This window comes from Pelophylax lessonae, assembly GCF_965119305.1.
Source record: "Pelophylax lessonae genome assembly, chromosome: 6".
NCBI classification, from domain to species: Eukaryota; Metazoa; Chordata; class Amphibia; order Anura; family Ranidae; genus Pelophylax; species Pelophylax lessonae.
Window position 1 is genome coordinate 52,602,171 of NC_138773.1, and position 18,469 is coordinate 52,620,639.

Below are 18,469 nucleotides of genomic sequence, written 5' to 3' on the forward strand. Positions count from 1 at the left end.
AACTTCAGAGTCCACTTCTCGGATACTCTCAAATAGGAGAGGTCTCCACTTCAAAGACCTTTTCCCTAAACGAAAGGACTCTTAAGTGTCAGTTCACACTATGACGATCCGACTTCGGGGGCGACCTGTGAAGTCGCGTGCACCGCGACTTCGGCGCGACTTGCACGGACGTCACATAATGGAAGTCAATACAAGTCGCTCCGATGTCGCCCCGAAGTAGTACAGGAACTATTTTGGAAGTCGGAGCGACTTGAGTCACTCCTATTAGAACGGTTCCCGTAGCACTGAATGGACCGCGACTTGTCAGGCTGACCAGTCGCCTAACAAGTCGCGGTAGAGTGAACCGGGACTTATTGAAGTTGTTTTTTTTTTTTGAGACCAATATATAAGGAACACTCGGACTTTTCCATCTTCTTCCTAAAGAGATACCAGCCCATTCTCAATAGGGACCTTCGAGAGGCATGCTCACATAGCTTTATGTATGGAGGAGCACTGTCATATGTGAGCATGCCTCTCGAAGGTCCCTATTGGGAATGGGCTGGTATCTCTTTAAGAAGAAGATGGAAAAGTCCACCAAGTGTTCCTTTATATATTTGTCCAACTTCAATAAGAGTCCTGTCATTTAAGGAAAAGGTCTTTGTAGTGGAGACCTCTCCTCTCTATTTGAGAGTATCTGAGAAGTGGACTCTGAGGTAACCGGCATCGTCTTTGAGAGGCATGCTCAAATACCATATGACAGTGCTCCTCCATACATAAAGCTATGTGAGCATGCCTCTTAAAGGTTCCTATTGAGAATGGGCTAGTATCTCTTTAAGAAGAAGATGGAAAAGTCCACCGAGTGTTCCTTTTTATATTTGTCCAACTTCAATAAGAGTCCGGTCATTTAAGGAAAAGGTCTTTGTAGTGGAGACCTCTCCTCTCTATTTGAGAAGTGGACTCTGAAGTAACCGGCATCGTCTTCTAGAGGCATGCTCAAATACCATAGGACAGTGCTCCTCCATACATAAAGCTATCTCTATGAAGCTTCCCACCTCCTTATCCCGACATCCTCAATCTCCTTGGTGTTTAATATTAACACGGCTTCTTGGTCTATATATGTGACATTTTCGGAATTCATAATTTTCCATCAAACAGTTTCCTGAAGAAGGGTGCATACACCTGAAACGCGTTGGGTCTTCCTGGAACATCCGCCATTCTGCTAGTCACTATTTTCATATATATGACCTTGTTGTAAGCCATGACAAACACACTTTTTAAACTTCTTCTTGTTATACAGAGACATGCAGTCTCTCTACATTTTACATTGTTTGTACAAATAAAATAGTTTTTACTTCCAACTAAATATATGGGAATCATTTGGATGTTTGATCGCCCACGTAATCCTACTGATATTTCACCAAAGCCCCCTAAGGCTCGCCATACATTATACAATTTTCTTGTACAATTTTCCTTTAGATTTACCAAAACCATATAATATGAGGTCAACCCTAAACACTTTCAATTTGTAAGCAATCAGGCAGATGCTTGTATTACATGGTTAAAGGTACATCTAAAGGAAATTGAACAAGAAAATTGTATGTATGGCCAGCTTAGCAGGGCTTCTAAAATAAAAATTGTAAAAAAAATCTATTTGGAATTAAAAAAAAAAAAAAAAAAATGTATAAAATAATAAAAACAAAAACTACTTCCACCATCCACTGCCTTACTGACACCATCATATAACACGTGTTTGATCTTCGAGGGGCACATCTTTATGGAATAGGCTGCTGTGCACAGCTATGGTCCTAAACGCAGGTACCGTTCAGTACAGTGTGCATCCACAGTGTATTTCAACCAGTCATAGATTTTGGATGCTACACTAAAATGCTGGTATTGGATGCTGATGGGCCAAATTACCCCTCCACATGAGGCCCCAGAAGGACCAATAAGGGGGCTTTTGGATAAGTCAGCCTCTTCCAAAATGGGGCACAATTCAGCCATATTGGCAGTGTATTGCAAGCTGCTGTAGAACGAGGATAGGGAAAGATTAGGGTTAATTAGGAAGCTGTACCTAATACTAATTGCAAGCTCTTTGGCCAATGTACCTCTTTGCTGGCTTTTTTGCCCCCATTACTGGTGGCTTTCATGCCTTTTCATTTTTATTTAATGTGGTTCATTTGGGGTCGGCAAACATTTTCAGCTGCAGCCTTGTCCATAGCAAACTTTTATTTTGCAAGGCTTCCTCTTAAAAAGCACAAGAAGGCAATCAGTTCATGTGCAAAAGTTGTATGCTGATAGGAGGAGAGAGCATAGTGCCAAAGAAATGAGCTCATCACTAGTGCTGCTTCTCCTTCGCTGTCCAGTCACAGGCTGGGAGCGGGTCCAAGGGAAGGTGGTCACCATTTAAACCAAAAGACTGAGGACATCTAGTGGCGTAAAAGAAGTACTGCGGGGGACAGGTGTAGATTACAGGTGAGCATTGCAGCAAAGGCTGCTTTTTAGTAAATTAAATATATATATTCTTAGATTAACAATTCTAAATTATTTGTATTATTTTTCTTTTAGACTAGAGTTCTGCTTTAAAGGGCAAGTTCACTCAGAAGGGAAGATTCAGTTACCAGCAGAGTCTGGTGGTGGAAATCATCCTCTAGTTTCATATATGTTTTTGGGATAGCAGTAATAAGACCTCCTCACCTATAGGAGGAGAGAGCATAGTGCCAAAGAAATGAGCTCATCACTAGTGCCGCTTCTCCTTCGCTGTCCAGTCACAGGCTGGGGGCGGGTACAAGGGAAGGTGGGCACCATTTAAACCATAAGACTGAGGACATCTAGTGGCGTAAAAGAAGTACTGCGGGGGACAGGTGTAGATTGCAGGTGGGCATTGCAGCAAAGGCTGCTTTTTAGTAAATCTATTTATTATAATAAATCTAATTTATTTTAGACTAGAGTTTTTCTTTAAAGGGCAAGTTCACTCAGAAGGGATGATTCAGTTACCAGCAGAGTCTGGTGGTTGAAATCATCCTCTAGTTTCATATATGTCTTTGGCAAAGCAGTAATAAGACCTCTGTGCCATAGCTCTTGGCTGCATCCAAGGTACATAATGGTTGCCCATATCTTTCCTTGCATTCTTCATTTTATGCAAAAATGATACTCTATTTTTTTGTAGATAAGTAACGTATGGTCTTTATAGCCCTGAAGAAGCATGTGGCGAAACGCGTCGGCATTGAAGACTTGCGCTACATAATGGGACCAACTGCATCAATTATTGCTCCTAAATAGGAATTATTTTTAATCTGTATTGGATACTGGTTTGTTTCTATGTAATGATTTTAACTTTTTTTAAAAAAAAATGTATTTTACATAACTTTAATTATCCCTCCTTTGCGGCCTGTAAAGTCCAATTCCTTTTTTTCTGGTTATACAATAATGGATGATGGCCTTATATGTCATTGATATTTCTATTCATAGAGGAGAATAATTCCCTTCATCATGTCTATAGCAGGTGTACAGATCAGGGAACAAAACCGAGATCTCCCTGCCGGTGATATAGGAAAATAAAGGGCTATTTAATTTTCTAGCACCTGCCAACCCTGAAATTCCATTTTTGGGTGGATTGGCCTTTTATGTGATTTATCATAGGATCGAGCCAGGACTGTCCTCTTCTTGCTGTGCCTGATGCCCTGATAACCCCGCCTGTGCAAAGCCCAGTGTTGTGTTCTGAAACTCCCATTATCTCTAACTATTTCCCCATAAACATTCCTGCAGAATGAGTAACAGGCTTGAAAAATGTTTCCTTGACCCCGGTGTGGACACTGAAGTGTTTGCTGGAAGACACAGAGCGTCTATAAAATAATAAAAACGCACAACAATGTACACGTATGATTCCGATATCAGGGTGTCGAACTGGCGGCCCTCCAGCTGTTGCGGAACTACAAGTCCCATCATGCCTCTCCCCGTGGGAGTCATGCTTGTAACTGTCAGCCTTGCAATGCCTCATGGGACTTTTATCGAAGAGGGGTGAAGTAGCATAGACTTTAATAAGTTAGGATTGATTTTATATTCATTGGTCTTTTGATATTACGTGCCAGTAAAGTACTCCATGTTAAAATGTTTTAGTTTCACAAACACAAATACATCAAAAATACAATTTTTACAAATGTGAAACAGCGCTGTGCAGATGGATGCTGACTACCATTCTAGTATTGCAAATGAACTGAAAATATAACTTCCCTTAATATATTTCCAACCAATATCAGTAGTATAGCAACAGAGAATGTCAGAAGTTGTGAATTCTGGTAGTAGAACACTTCCACTGCTAGGCGTCTATTTAATCGCTCAGACTCGACATGTTTCGCGCTTATGCGCTTCCTCAGGGGCCTGTCAATGAGTGCGATAGAGGAGCTTCCACATGACACAATCCAAGAATGGTTGAGGGTGGGGACACATCCAAGGACAGTAATTCTTAATAGAAGGTATCCTACTGATGACAAAATGTTTCTAGAATCTTCAATGGGGGGGGTAATATGGTGTATATAGATGGTTCCTGTAGTTCTGAAGGAGCGTAGGGGGTCTCGCACTCCCCCCCCCCTGCACGTCCACCAAAGGTCAGTATCATAGGTGTGCACAGCCTATTGCATTAGGGTGTGCACCCCAAAGCTCTGTGCTGAGTGGCTTCCTGTTCATTCATAAACTGAAGTATAGTAAACCTAGTTGTGTTCAAAATGTTCATTTGGAAAAGGAAGGCGCCAGTAAATTACATATTTACTAGCCCCTTTCCCCACTCTCCATCCTGCAGCGTAGTGATTAGGGTGTGCCCAGGCACACCTAGCACACCCCCTGCGCACGCCTATGGTCAGTATACCTTCTGTGTACAGAACAGCTCCAGGCGGCCATATTGCATTGCATTTTCAGAAAATTACAACAGCTGCAGATTGAAAAGGAAAGATCATTTTTAATAACATTCAATTACAATATGAATTGTGTCGCAATTGTATACGCTATATTGTTTTTTCTTTATTTTTATTTCTACATTTTTCTTCTTCATTGCTACATTTTATTTTGATGCATTTCCAATGATTATTGGAATGATATGATATCAGGTGCTAGGCCCTATTTAAAGTAGACCTGCCATTACAAAACCATATGAAGCCAGACTGAAATGGAAGTTGAATGGAAGAAAATAGCTTTGTTTTTTTCAGTTTGGCCCTAGATTTCCCCCTAGATGCCCACTGAATTGATATGCCAGTGCAGACTTTGAAGTAGAACTAAACTCTCAATCAACAGGAACTATTTTAAAATCTTTAGCCTAGTAAATAGATAATAGGTAAATGATATTTCCGTTTTTTTTTTTTTTTTTTTTTACAAATTTTCAGCGACTTCCTGGTTTCTGGCTTAGGGCAAAATGATGTCATACATCCCAGGAATCTTCATGGGCTTTTTTTTTTTTTTTTTTGTTTCATCTGGAGGGACGGGAGGTGGGGGGGTTCTCAGCTAAGCACACCCTCCTGCATACATGCTTGAGCTAAGGGCAGATGGATCCAGGAAGTAAATTCTAAAAACGTTAGGGGGTTGTTTTGCAAAGCGATTTCTCAACAAAATAAAGCATAGAGACATGGATGGATAGTTGGATGGATGGGAGATTTTGCTTTGAATATTAAAAATGAATTAATTAGCATTTTCGATTTGTGGTGCTCTGTTACAATTTAGTTCCACATTAACCACTTCCCGACCAACCAGATATACGGCGGCAGGTCGCCAGGTTCCCACGAATCGCCGTACCCGTACATCGCTTCACGGGAGCCATTGTAGGGGTGCACACGTGCCCATTCGCCAGCGGGGGGAATCTGATCTGTGGAGCTGGCGGCCGCAATTGTCGCCGGGCACCCGCAATCCCTTCCCGTGGAGACAGAACGGCACGGCAGTCTGCTGTTGTAAACCCAGCAGACCGTTGTTCTGTCAGCAATCAACACAGAGCTCCTGTGTCCCTCCTATTTAAGAACACAGGTCTCTGTGTTGATTCCATAAGCCCATCCCCCTCACCGTTAGAAAACACCCCCTAGGCTTACATTTAACCCTTTGATCGCCCCTGGTGTTAACCCCTTCCCTGCCAGTGTCATTAGTACAGTAACAGTGCATATTTTTTAGCACTGATTACTGTAGTAATGTCATTGGTCCCCCCAAAGGTGTCAAAAATGTCAGTTAGGGGTCCGATCTGTTTGCCGCAATGTCGCAGTCCCGCTAAAAATCGCAGATCGCCACCATTGCTAGTAAAAAAAAAAAAATAATTGAATAAATCTTTCCCCTAGTTTTGAAGACGCATTAACTTTTGTGCAAACCAATCAAAATACGCTTATTGCATTTTTTTTTTCCCAAAAAATATGTGGCAGAACATAAATTGGCCTAAAATAATTTAAAAAAATGTGATTTTAATTTTTTTTTTATTGAGAATGTTATATAGCAGAAAGTAAAAAATATATATTTTTTTTTTTCAGAATTGTCGCTCTTTTTTTTTTTGTTTATACTGTAGTGCAAAAAAAATAATCGCAGAGGTGATCAAATACCACCAAAAGAAAACTCTATTTGTGGGGAAAAAAAGGACAATTTTATTTGGGTACAGCGTTGCACGACCGTGCAATTGTCAGTTAAAGTAACGCAGTGCTGAATCGCAAAAAATGGCCTGGTCATTAAGGGGGGGAAATCTTCTTCCGGTCCGGAAGTGGTTAAGGCTTTAGCATCTGTATATAGGCCGGGGGCCCCTCCATCCTTTGCCACATGGCAATGTCAGGTCCTTACAATAGTTTTCCCAAGCACTTGGGCAGTGCATTGTGGGATGCGGGGTGTGGCTGTACTCTGACTTTCGTGAAAGTCGCTGCTTATCTGGGATCTCGGCAGGTTTGGGCTAAAATAAGGTTGCTTGTATTAGAGGCTTCTAAAGGCAGCACTTTTATTTCAGTGTGGATTTGTAGGGCAAAACCTGCACTTGGCACTCACAGTACAGAGGGATGCCAAAAGGTGGCGCCCTTCCAATCACCAGGTATTACAGGTATACCTAGCTGGGCTCTTCAAAGCACTCCAAAACATTTAGAACAAGACCTGGATCCATAACATTTAGCATTCCACAGATATCGGTGTCAGCCAAGGTGTGATTTATGGTGTTTGGGTCATGCAGAGATGTTTGCAAAGACCTTGAACAAGAAACCCGAGCAGACAGAATATGTGCCCTCAGGAATACACAATGTGGCATTTCTTCTTTTTTTCAGAATTTCTACCTGTAGCCAAATGCCTGATGAATCCTAATAAAAAGTACAGCAGATGTTCAAGAATTCTGAGCTTTCAACCAACCCACTCAATGCATTTTAGGTGCTGCAAAACAAAACGTTTCTAAAGTTTTACAATTGGTTTTAAAGAGGTTGTAAACCCACTTTTATAACTTTTACCTATAGGTAAGCTGTAGATAATGTAAATATCTCCTAAATTTGCACTCTTTAGGAGATATTTACATTGCATGCAGCCGATGACATCATTGGGGCATGCCCTCTGAAGAAATGGCCGCCTGCGCCGTTTCTTCAGAGCCCTGTGCCATTATCTGCGGCTCCAGCGCGCATGCGCAGGAGTGACGTCACGCGTCTCCGGACAGTAATACAGCCGGAGTCCGCAGACCAGAAAAAGGAAAACGGGCTAAGATGGATGCGGCCGCCAGCGGGGACAACGCGGGCTTCTTTTGCAGGCAAGTGTCACATAATGTGCTAGTATGCGATGCATACTTAACACAAAGCGAGTTGTTGTCTTACTTGGTGCCCACGTTAGGACAACCCATTTATTTGAATGACCTTCCTAAAACGCACAAAAAAAAGGTGTGTGTGTGTACTTTTTTTGTAAACAAAAACACATAGGTGTTGGCAAAGTGAATGGCACTGGAGCAATCCAATGCCCAACGTGTGCGTTCCCCAGTGCTAACGTGTAGACCCAGCCTACATTGGATGTTTTAGGGCTAATGGATACTGGGCTTAAAAAAAAATGTGGGGCTTTTACAGGTATTTGGCTTTTTTTTTTTCCAGCTTGTAAATACACCTCTATGTTGGCCTCTGTGTCCATGCACACATATATACTATATTGTCAAAAGTATTGGGACGCCTGCCTTTACAAGCAGATGAACTTTAATGGCATCCCAGTCTTAGTCCGTAGGGTTCAATAATGAGTTGACCCATCCTTTGCAGCTATAACAGCTTCAACTCTTCTGGGAAGGCTGTCCACAAGGTTTAGGAGTGTGTCTATGGGAATGTTTGACCATTCTTCCAGAAGTGCATTTGTGAGGTCAGGCACTGATGTTGGCTGAGAAGGCCTGGCTCTCAGTCTCTGCTCTAATTCATCCCAAAAGTGTTCTATCGGGTTGAGGTCAGGACTCTGTGCAGGCCAGTCAAGTTCCTCCACCCCCAAACTCGCTCATCCATGTCTTTATAGACCTTGCTTTATGCACTGGTCCAGACCATTTGGTGGGTGGGGTGTGGGGGGGGGGGTAATAATGTAATAATGAGAGGTTGTTACCCATTCTCCCACTGGACGCACTATATTTCTATCAGCTATCTCTTCTATTGTAGCTTCTATTCTATATATATATATATATATAATATAATATATATATATATATATACACACATCTCTCATCTGTTCTCATAAAACATATTGCTGTGAAAGTACACCCTGATCTCTGCATCTCATTTATCACTGAATATCATTTTATGGGAATTTATTTAACCACACCCTTGACATTTATATTTATTTATTTGCCAGTTGAAACAGATCAGTGAATGATAGACATGCCCATTGTGTGTAAAACACTCCTATTCTGACACGTTTCACCACTTTTCATGGCTTCATCAGGGGATTTTCTTTAAAGCTTATGTGCTTGTAGGGCAGGGGTCGGGGAGTGGTAGTCACGTCCTCCATGCTTGCCTCCTCGTTGGGTGCCAAGCAAGGGTCACATGAGAGGCCAGACCAAGAGTGGGTTCTTCTGGGCTACGCTAGGCACTTCCAAAAAGAGTCACTGCCTTTCACATGGGGTACCTTTACTTGTACAGGCGACTGAACTCTAATAAACTCTCTCGATTTAATATGGCCCTGGTCATTGATGCATTTAGTAGGGACACGCAGAGCCCTTGCCCTCTCCACCTGTACAGCGTATCACTGCTATCTCACTTCCAGTAACGATATGGGTCCCCACCGTGCACCTAGCAGGGACTCCATCCGTGCACTTCGGGGACCTCTGCGATGCGGATCTATTCCGCTGGCTTTGGGGGACGGACCGCTCATGGAGAGAGTGCCGACAACAACTCCTCCTGCCAGAAGCTGTCCTACCTGTCACATGTACACACTTACAACAGGCTGTTAGAAAAACCTTTGTTACCCTCGCTAACCACTGTATCTTCACACTGTATTAACTCTTGTACCTTTATCATACCCCAATGTGCTTGGTGACCTGCGCTTTGGATTATGTGTGCTAGTTACTTGCATTACACCCCTTTAGTAACTTCACAACCCGCAAAGGCAACATTTCAAAAGCTTTACTGAAGAGTAAGTTAACACAACAGTACAATACAAAGTGCAGTCTTTTCCTAGCATCTCTAGTCCCTTACTCAGGCTTGTGGCTGCCCCAGCATACCTGCACAGGTAAGAGTCCTAACCCAAATGTAGTGTGTGCTCCATCCCATCCAGGCATCAGGAAACCTGACAGAAGCTCAGGGAAACACAACAGAGAGAATAGAACCCCTAATTCCCTAAGCTGTAATAGACAAATAAGAAATTGCAGAGCTCCTAAATGGTTTACTATTAAAGGATTGCAGGGCTGCTGCATTTTTCATGCATGCGTATTAGGCCCTTTTCACACAGGGCAGACTGTGGCTGTGATTCGCCTGCTCAGCAGGGGATCTGTCTACTGATCCTCACGGTGCAGACGTATGACGGGTCTGTGTCCACTCGGCTCATGCAGAGCGGACACGGACACAGACCGTTCTCCTCTATGGGTGGCCGGATGTAAACAGACAGACTGTCCATATACACCTGACTGCCATCCGATGCCATCCGATCCGATCCACTAAACAGAAGGGGAACAGATCCTCGTCCATCTGTAATTGGTGGATTGGATGTAGGCGAGTGTAAAACTCTGCCACTCCATAAAGAAGTATGGAGGTTCCGATAGGGTTTGTCAGTTTTTCAGGCTGACCCAATCAGAACATCTGTGTGAAAGGGGCCTGATAGCTTTTCTTATACAGTTTTTTTTTTTCCTGTTTTTATTTCTTCTTTGTGACGATTTTAAATCTCCAGCCTTCCCTTCAGTCTTGCACAGGTTTACAGTCTCCTCTCCTGGACTGAAACTGCTTATTCAGCTTTTACAGCACACTGTGAGCTTCTCACCATGTGCATTAGAAGCTGCTGCAAGTCAGAGCTCGCCTCTTATCCTGGCTGAAGGGAGTCCAGCGTTGTCTAGCCTCTTCCTCTCCAGCCTGACTGTCCCTGGGCCTCCCCTTTCCTTCCTGCCTGCATTGCATAGAGAAGCGCAGAGACCTAGTGATGATATCACTGGATCAAAACTAAGGCATGTAATAGACAGGTTTTATTTAAAAATGTAATTAGCATGTTGATTGGGAGAGGGTGGAACCAGAGAAGGCAATAATATAAGCAGATTAAATTGTGACCTGAACCATAAAAAAAGAGGACTTTGATACAAGGAAGATTACTGGAACCTGGGAGTAAGGTGTCACAGGAAGGGTATTTTTAGGATGTTTGCAACTGATCTCCACCCAGACGTGTATCTCTGGTCCACCAGCCTAACGTGTACAGCCTCAAGCTCCAGGCATCATCCCAGGCTGGAGATGACATTATTCTGCGTAGGAGGATGAAGAGCTGTAATAGGGAGGGTGGAATTCAATTATTAATTCTGCATATCCTAATTCACTTGTTTACCGAGCTCGGGGACAGCTGTGTAATCCGTCACCTCTTTACTTGGGGCATCCGGGAGAGTTAACCTTCACCACCCTGGGCACAGAATGTGCCAAATATGGCAGAGCTTTGTCAGTGTGATACCAATCACCAAAATCTGATAGAAGATTCAACATACACTAACTGGCCAAAAAAAAAAAAAAGTCACCACCAAAAAAAAAAAAAAAGGTCACACACTGTAATATTTTGTTGGCTTTGATTACGGCACGCATTCTCTGTGGCATTGTTTCGATAAGCTTCTGCAATGTCACAAGATTTATTTCTGTCCAGTGTTGCATTCATTTTTCACCAAAATCTTGTACTGATGATGGGAGAGTCGGGCCACTGCGCAAATTCTTCTCCAGCACATCCCAATTTATTTGACGCAATTGAAGGCTTTGATACACATGATTGCATAGGAATCGCATTAATAATGCAATTGTAGTTTTATGGGAACAAGGGGCGTAACATAGGCAGGCCAATTCTAATCAGGACTCGAAAGAATGCAAACATGTAATGGAAACATTATTAGTGCTGTGTGTACAATGAGTGCAGTGTGCAATACATAGAAAATAGTATACAATAATATACAGAACTTACAAATTTCCTTTACAGGATTTAACTAATCATTTTTTATGTCCTTTAAGGGGGCGTGGCAGGGGGTGTGTCCTATGCCTTTTACTTCTGCTAATAGGTGTCCCTCATTCCCATCTCAAAAAGTTGGGAGGTGTGTGAATGGGGTTAAGTTTTGGACTCTGTGGTGGCCAATCCATGTGTGACAATGATGTCTCATGCTCCCTGAACCACTCTTTCACAATTTGAGCCTGATGAATCCTGGCATTGTTATCTTGGAATATTCCCATGCCATCAGGGAATAAAAAAATCCATTGATGGAATAACCTGGTCATTCAGTATATTCAGGTGGTCAGCTGACCTCTTTCTTTGGGCACATGCAGCAATTATCCAATGGGAAAGTTACTGCATTCTTAGTTTAGTTAGTTGCTTAGTTAATTCCAGGTGACGACTTTTTTTTTTCGGCCAGGCAGGGTATTTATGTAATTTGTAAGGCAAGTTTCATTATTTCTAAGGCGTTGTTCACACCCAAGTGTATGTCCGAGCGAGGGCCATGTTTGTCCTCACGAGGATCCATGTTTGCCCTCACGGGGATCCATGTTTGCCCTCACGGGGATCCATGTTTGCCCTCACGGGGATCCATGTTTGCCTGCACCTGTGCATCCCTGTGCAGGCAGTCCTATTAATGTCAGTTGGTGTGCAGTAGCCCAGTAGGCCCTTGTCACAGTGCTTGTGTCCTGCGTTTGGCTCTGCATCTGCAGCGTGTGGGTCCTAGACCGGTCCACACCTCACAGTGGTCACATGATTGGAAGCCGGTCCTGCCGTACTACTACTCTAGTCTAGGCCAAGAGCTGTCTTTGACAACATAGCCTTTGTCCTGTGAGCATGTTTTCAGCACATAAACACCCCCTAATGGCCAGGCAATTTTTTGCGATACGGCACTGCTTTACTTTAACTTGCAAAAAATTTGGGAAAAAAACAAACAATATTTTTTACTTTTCTGCTATAAAACATATCCAAAAAAAATGTAAAAAATCAGTTTGGACCAATATGCATTCTGCTACATATTTTTGGTAAAAGAAAAATTCCAATAAGTGTGTATTGATTGGTTTGCGCAAAACTTATAGCATCTACAAACTATGGGATATATGAATGGAATTTTTACTAGTAATGGTGTGAGCAGTGACTTATTGCAGGACTGCGATATTGCCGAAGACAGTCGGACACTAACCAACACTTTTTGGGGACCAGTGACACTAATACAGGGGTCAGTGATAAAAAATATGCACTGTCACTGTACTAATGACACTTGGAGGGAAGGGGTTAATATCAAGTGCAATCAAAGGGTTAAATGTGTGCCTAGTTAGTGTTATACTAAACGGTGGGAGGTGCTTGTACTAGGGGAAGGCAAGGATTCATGTCCCTGTTTATCAGGAACACAGGATCAGTGCCTTCAGCACTGACCAGGAGCGGTCGGTCCATTAGGGGCTCAGGGGCGCCGTCCCCCTAGTATGAATGGGGGAGGATGCATGTGGGGCGCTGGACTCGTATAGGTTTCTATGAGATTTTTTATTTTCAAGCCACATGATTACAGCCTGAGGCTCTAATTGGCTTGAAAAAGGCTTCTCCTCCCAGCCAACCAGGACAGGAGGCGGATCTGGTTGGCGGAGAGAAGAGCCCAAGGAAGCTGTGGCTGTGGAGGGGGGTTTGTTTGCCGCCAAAAGTTTAGCACCAGCCGCCACTGCTGCTGACGGAATGGCAATTTGCCTTGTTTATATAGACAGACTGTCATTCTGCCTGTGTGACAAACAATCAGCGGGTGCCGGCGGACATCTGCAGATCAGAATCGGCGGGTGCCGGCGGACATCTGCAGATCAGAATCGGCGGGTGCCGGCGGACATCTGCAGATCAGAATCGGCGGGTGCCGGCGGACATCTGCAGATCAGAATTGGCGGGTGCTGGCGGACATCGGTTGATCAGAATCGGCGGGTGCCGGCGGACATCTGCAGATCAGAATTGGCGGGTGCTGGCGGACATCGGTTGATCAGAATCGGCGGGTGCCGGCGGACATCTGCTGATCACTCCCCCTGTGAATAATTACAGCAGGATCGAGCCACCGGTGGCATGCCTGTGCGCCCCCTGGACCCAGAAGGGGAGGGTCACGTACTAAGTATGTGATCCACTGCAGGAGAGCCGCCGTATATGTACAGTATACGGTCAGCAAGTGGTTAAAACGTACCCTATGAGTTAGGTGATCATGAAGGGGTTAAACTCACATGAAAGCACAGCAGTGGTGTAAACTAGGCTCATTGAAATACATTAATTTTTCATGCATTTTAATTCTGCATTCGAAAGAGCGATCGACTGCATCTGGTGTAAATTGGTCCTAAAGCTGAACTCTGGGATAAGCAAATATTGTCTAAATCCATTCATCATGTGTATTATTCTTAGAATGTTGGTGAGCTTTGTGTATTTCTTCCAGATTTGTGCAGTAATCCAATGTAAGACTTCCTCTATGCAGGAGCTTCCTGTAATGAAGACCACTCGGTGCTGCTCTCTCTCCTTGTGCAGGGTGACTGGTCTGGTCTCCGCCCCCTCCTGTAGTTTTTCTGCAGGCAGCCTTTAGTGGGTGGGGCCTGCTGGATCCCTCCCACAACTCCCCAACAACTGCTCCCTGCACAGTGGTGATGTCACTGCTACATTTACAAGGTAATATCTGGGTTTTGCGAAGGCATTTGGTGCTCATGAAGAGGATTTACTGTATACCCTTTGTGGATCTTGAGGAATGATAGTTTTTGTGCCCAGAGTTCAGCTTAAGCGCGCTTATCCATTTTGGTTTTGTGGATGGAGATGCAACTATACCACTGTACAATTATATTTTAATAATCTTGACATGACGGAGTGTGGGGTGAGAACTGTTTACCAGAAATCATGTGTTAAGGGTGATGCTGGGAAATAGATCTATATGACTGTGTTTATTGAATGAGTCCTGTTACATCTCACATGCCTAATGGTTTAATAAGTCCTAATTGGATTTCAATGGGGTCAAGTAAAATAGTCTGAGGATGTACAACGGCCCTATATATGTGTATATTCCTGTAATGGACTCCACAGAATAATCACACTTTGATACATACTGATGAACTACAAGATCATTTTTTATTACAGGACTGTTATATAGGGCTGTCCTCGAGGAGCTTACAGTCCCTAACGCGTATACTTGGGACAATTTAGATAGGGTCCAATAAACCTATTAGCATGTCTTAGGAGTGAGGAAGTAAAACTAAAACGCACGCAAGCACAGACTCTACTGTACATTGCATTGGACTTCCCTATACAATGGGTTGGGGGGGGGGGGGGTGTTGTGTGTGTGTGTGTGTGTGTGTGTGTTAGGCTGTACTGTATGTTGTGGTGGAATAAGTTTAGCTCTACTGTTTGTTGTTTTTGGGATCCGCTTTACTGGCCAATGCATTGGGATGTGTTGTGCTCTATTGTACAATGCATTGGCCTCTTCTGTACATTGCATTACTCTACTGTACAATGCATTGAGGTGTGTTGGGCTCTACTGTACAATGCATTGGCCTCTTATGTACAATGCATTAGACTCTACTGTACAATGCATTGAGGTGTGTTGGGCTCTACTGTACAATGCATTGGCCTCTTATGTACAATGCATTGAGGTGTGTTGAGCTGTACTGTACAATGCATTGGCCTCTTATGTACAATGCATTGAGGTGTGTTGGGCTCTACTGTACAATGCATTGGCCTCTTATGTACAATGCATTGAGGTGTGTTGGGCTGTACTGTACAATGCATTGGCATCCTATGTACAATGCATTAGGCTCTACTGTACATTGCATTGAGGTGTGTTGGGCTCCACGGTCTACCATACCATGCATCAGTGTGTGTTGGCCTGTAATGTACAGTGCGTTGGGCTCTACTATACAATGGAGTGCATTGGCCTCTATTGTACAATGTGTTGTAGTGTATTAAACTCTATGTACAATGCCCTGTGACTTACTGTACAATAGGTTGGAGTGCAGTGGGCTCAACTGTACCATGTGTTGGGGTTCTATTTATAATGAATGGCACCGCAATGCACCAAGCATTGAGCAGGTGCTTTGCTATGCATTATTGCGAGAGACACAATTTAGCGCATGCTGCCATATTGCGCCCGAATGCAAATCTGTCCGAGAAACATGAAACATTTTTTATACTGTGTGTATGTGTAATATATGTGCCGATAGCTATTCTTTAGCAGAAGAGTCCGCATACCCACCATGCATTCCAAGATGGCCAGGCCTGAGTGTTCAGTACAACAATAACAGTGGTGCTTGTAGTGTGCAGATTGGAGTGTTGCTGACACACACTCACTGTTATCTAGCCTGATCCCCTGGCTGCAGCTCACACATAGTTTGGAAAGTAATACAAAAGGCCGGGTGAGTCACCAGCTAATGAGCTGGCAGGGATCCAGTCCGAGCTCCCCCTTGGCATCCACAAGGCTCTCAGTCAGCCCAGGGGTGGGAAGCAGAGGGGTGGGAGAACATCGAAATCTGCGTGACTGCTGAGCTCTGAGCATGTTGTGCCTGGCTGACTTCGGGTCTCCTTCTCTCCCCTCTTACAGGGTCTCCTCCAATAAAGAACTATCGGAGCTCATCGACCGACTGCAGAAAAATGCCGACCAAGTGGAGCGATATATCGTGGACACCGACACCAAGCTACAGAAGGTAACTGATATCCTAAAAATCCTGGTGGGGGGGAAGCTGTGAGTGACCAACAGCATGCAGGTGCTTACATGCATCACCTTCGCCCTGCTTGGTGTGTACATGACATCAGAAAAAGCTATGATGTCACCGTTTCTGCCCTGTCATCACACCTGGGGCTGGGAATCCCAGGGGGGCGTGAATGACAACATAAATAGGACTATAACAAAACTGTAGTAGTAACCCGCAGTAACGCTAAAAAGTAGTCCACGGAGCCCACCAGTATGGCCAATCTAACATAAATATTACATACATTGATAGACACTGATAGTCACAAATGGGGCACTATTAAAACTGACAAATAGTGCACAAAAACACAAACATCAACATCAATTAAGAATGTGTATCATACCTAAAAATAAAGCAAATCCTAAAGATAAGAGTAATAAACAACACTAGCAATTTAAAAGAAAAAAAAGTAAACTAAAAAAAAATAAAATAAAATAAAACAAATGATAATTAAAACAAATGAACATAAATATTTATACCATAAATAAATTATAAATATTTTATAAATAAATACATATATCATATTATTAAAAACCTATCTTGTTATATCCAAATAATGTATTTCTTAGTAACAAAATGTAAATGATCTTTTATTTTTATATATATATATATACATACATACATACATTGGGATGCACTTGGCCCCTCTCTATCGATCTATATATCTATCTATATATCTATCTATATATCGTTTTTTTTCCCTGTCTGTCTTTCTCATAACCAATGCAGGATTAATAAAGTTTAGGACTGTAATCTATTTGTTTACTATGGGTAATCCCATAGTAGCTCCCAACTGTCCCTGATTTGGAGGGACTGTCCCTGATTTGGAATAAAGTCCCCCTGTCCCTCTTTTCTCCTCATTTGTCCCTCATTTTGGTCTGTTCTATATAATTGTATAATTTGTATATAAAATGCTCTTTTTAGCTTTCAAAAAGTTTTCCCCAGTGCTAAACCTTTTTCCCAAATTCTAAATTTTTGCATTTGTAAATTTCCAAAGCCAATATAAAGGAATAGAGGCGGTAAAAAGAAAAACACCAAAAAAAAAAAAAAATCACCTGTCGGTTTAATCATTCATTTTATGTATAATTCTCCATTATGGGGGTGTGGCAGGGGGTGTGTCCAATGCCTACCTAATTTTGCTAATAGGTGTCCCTTGTTCCCATCTCATAAATTTGGGAGGTATGGGTAATCGCTCCATTTTTCTTTGCCCCACATAATTCTATTTCTTAGAACTTAGATTCCAGCACCCCAAAATCTTCACAGCTATCCCCAGACCTAATCAGTTGTTGCCTCTATACACCTTCAATGAACACAATTACAATGAATATATGTCTATCCTCTTTATTATTTTGAGGCGCCTAATGTTAGCATTCCTATTGGCTCCTTTACAGGCCCAGCCCTGTCATAACTGATGTTTCAGCTTAGGTGAATCGCATTCACCGATTTTCTTTTATCTCTTGAAGTCTCATAGAAAGACTTCTGCACCTTCTCCATTCCATCCACCTGGATAAGCCATTGTAAAGGGTCTCCTTGCCCCTGTTGGATCTTCCCTTGGCTTGATAATATAGAGAATGCAGCAGGAGAAGAAAGACTGATCTAGGAGGGATTGATGTCGGTAACTACAAGAGGAAGAGCTGGAATATTAAAAAGAGCCAGTTGGTGTTTTGAATCTACTGGCAGAAATGAAATACAGTTTTTGAAGTAGAGAAGCCTTATAATAAAGTGATAGAAAGCACTTTGCTCTACATTATTATAAAATCCCGGGATCAGGACACAGGGCATGAGTATATGGCTTCTTTTACGGAAAGCTTCCAGGCAAGATTTCAAGAGTTCAATCCATTTCTAACCCTAGTATTATCCCTCCCTGTAACCCTAACCCTACCCGTAATCCTAACACTAATCTTCTATGTAACCCTGACCTTCCCTATAAATTAAACACTAACCTTCCTTAACTCTAACGTGAACCCTACCTGTAATCCTAACACTAATCTTCTATGTAACCCTAACCCTACCTGTAATCCTAACACTAATCTTCCATGTAACCCTAACCCTACCTGTAATCCTAACACTAATCTTCCATGTAACCCTACCTGTAATCCTAACACTAATCTTCTATGTAACCCTGACCTTCCCTATAAATCAAACCCTAACCTTCCTTAACACTAACGTGA

The 18,469-nt window shown here is 42.8% G+C and overlaps 1 protein-coding gene across 1 annotated transcript in view; it reads left to right on the plus strand.

Annotated features, from left to right (window-relative positions):
• The window catches only part of PPL (periplakin), a 113,181-nt gene that overhangs the window by 57,384 nt on the left and 37,328 nt on the right, over window positions 1-18,469 (plus strand). Inside the window, exon 2 of the mRNA XM_082261192.1 lies at window positions 16,151-16,253. Within this exon, the coding sequence (XP_082117318.1) occupies window positions 16,151-16,253 (103 nt within the window). The remainder of the gene's footprint in view (window positions 1-16,150; window positions 16,254-18,469) is intronic.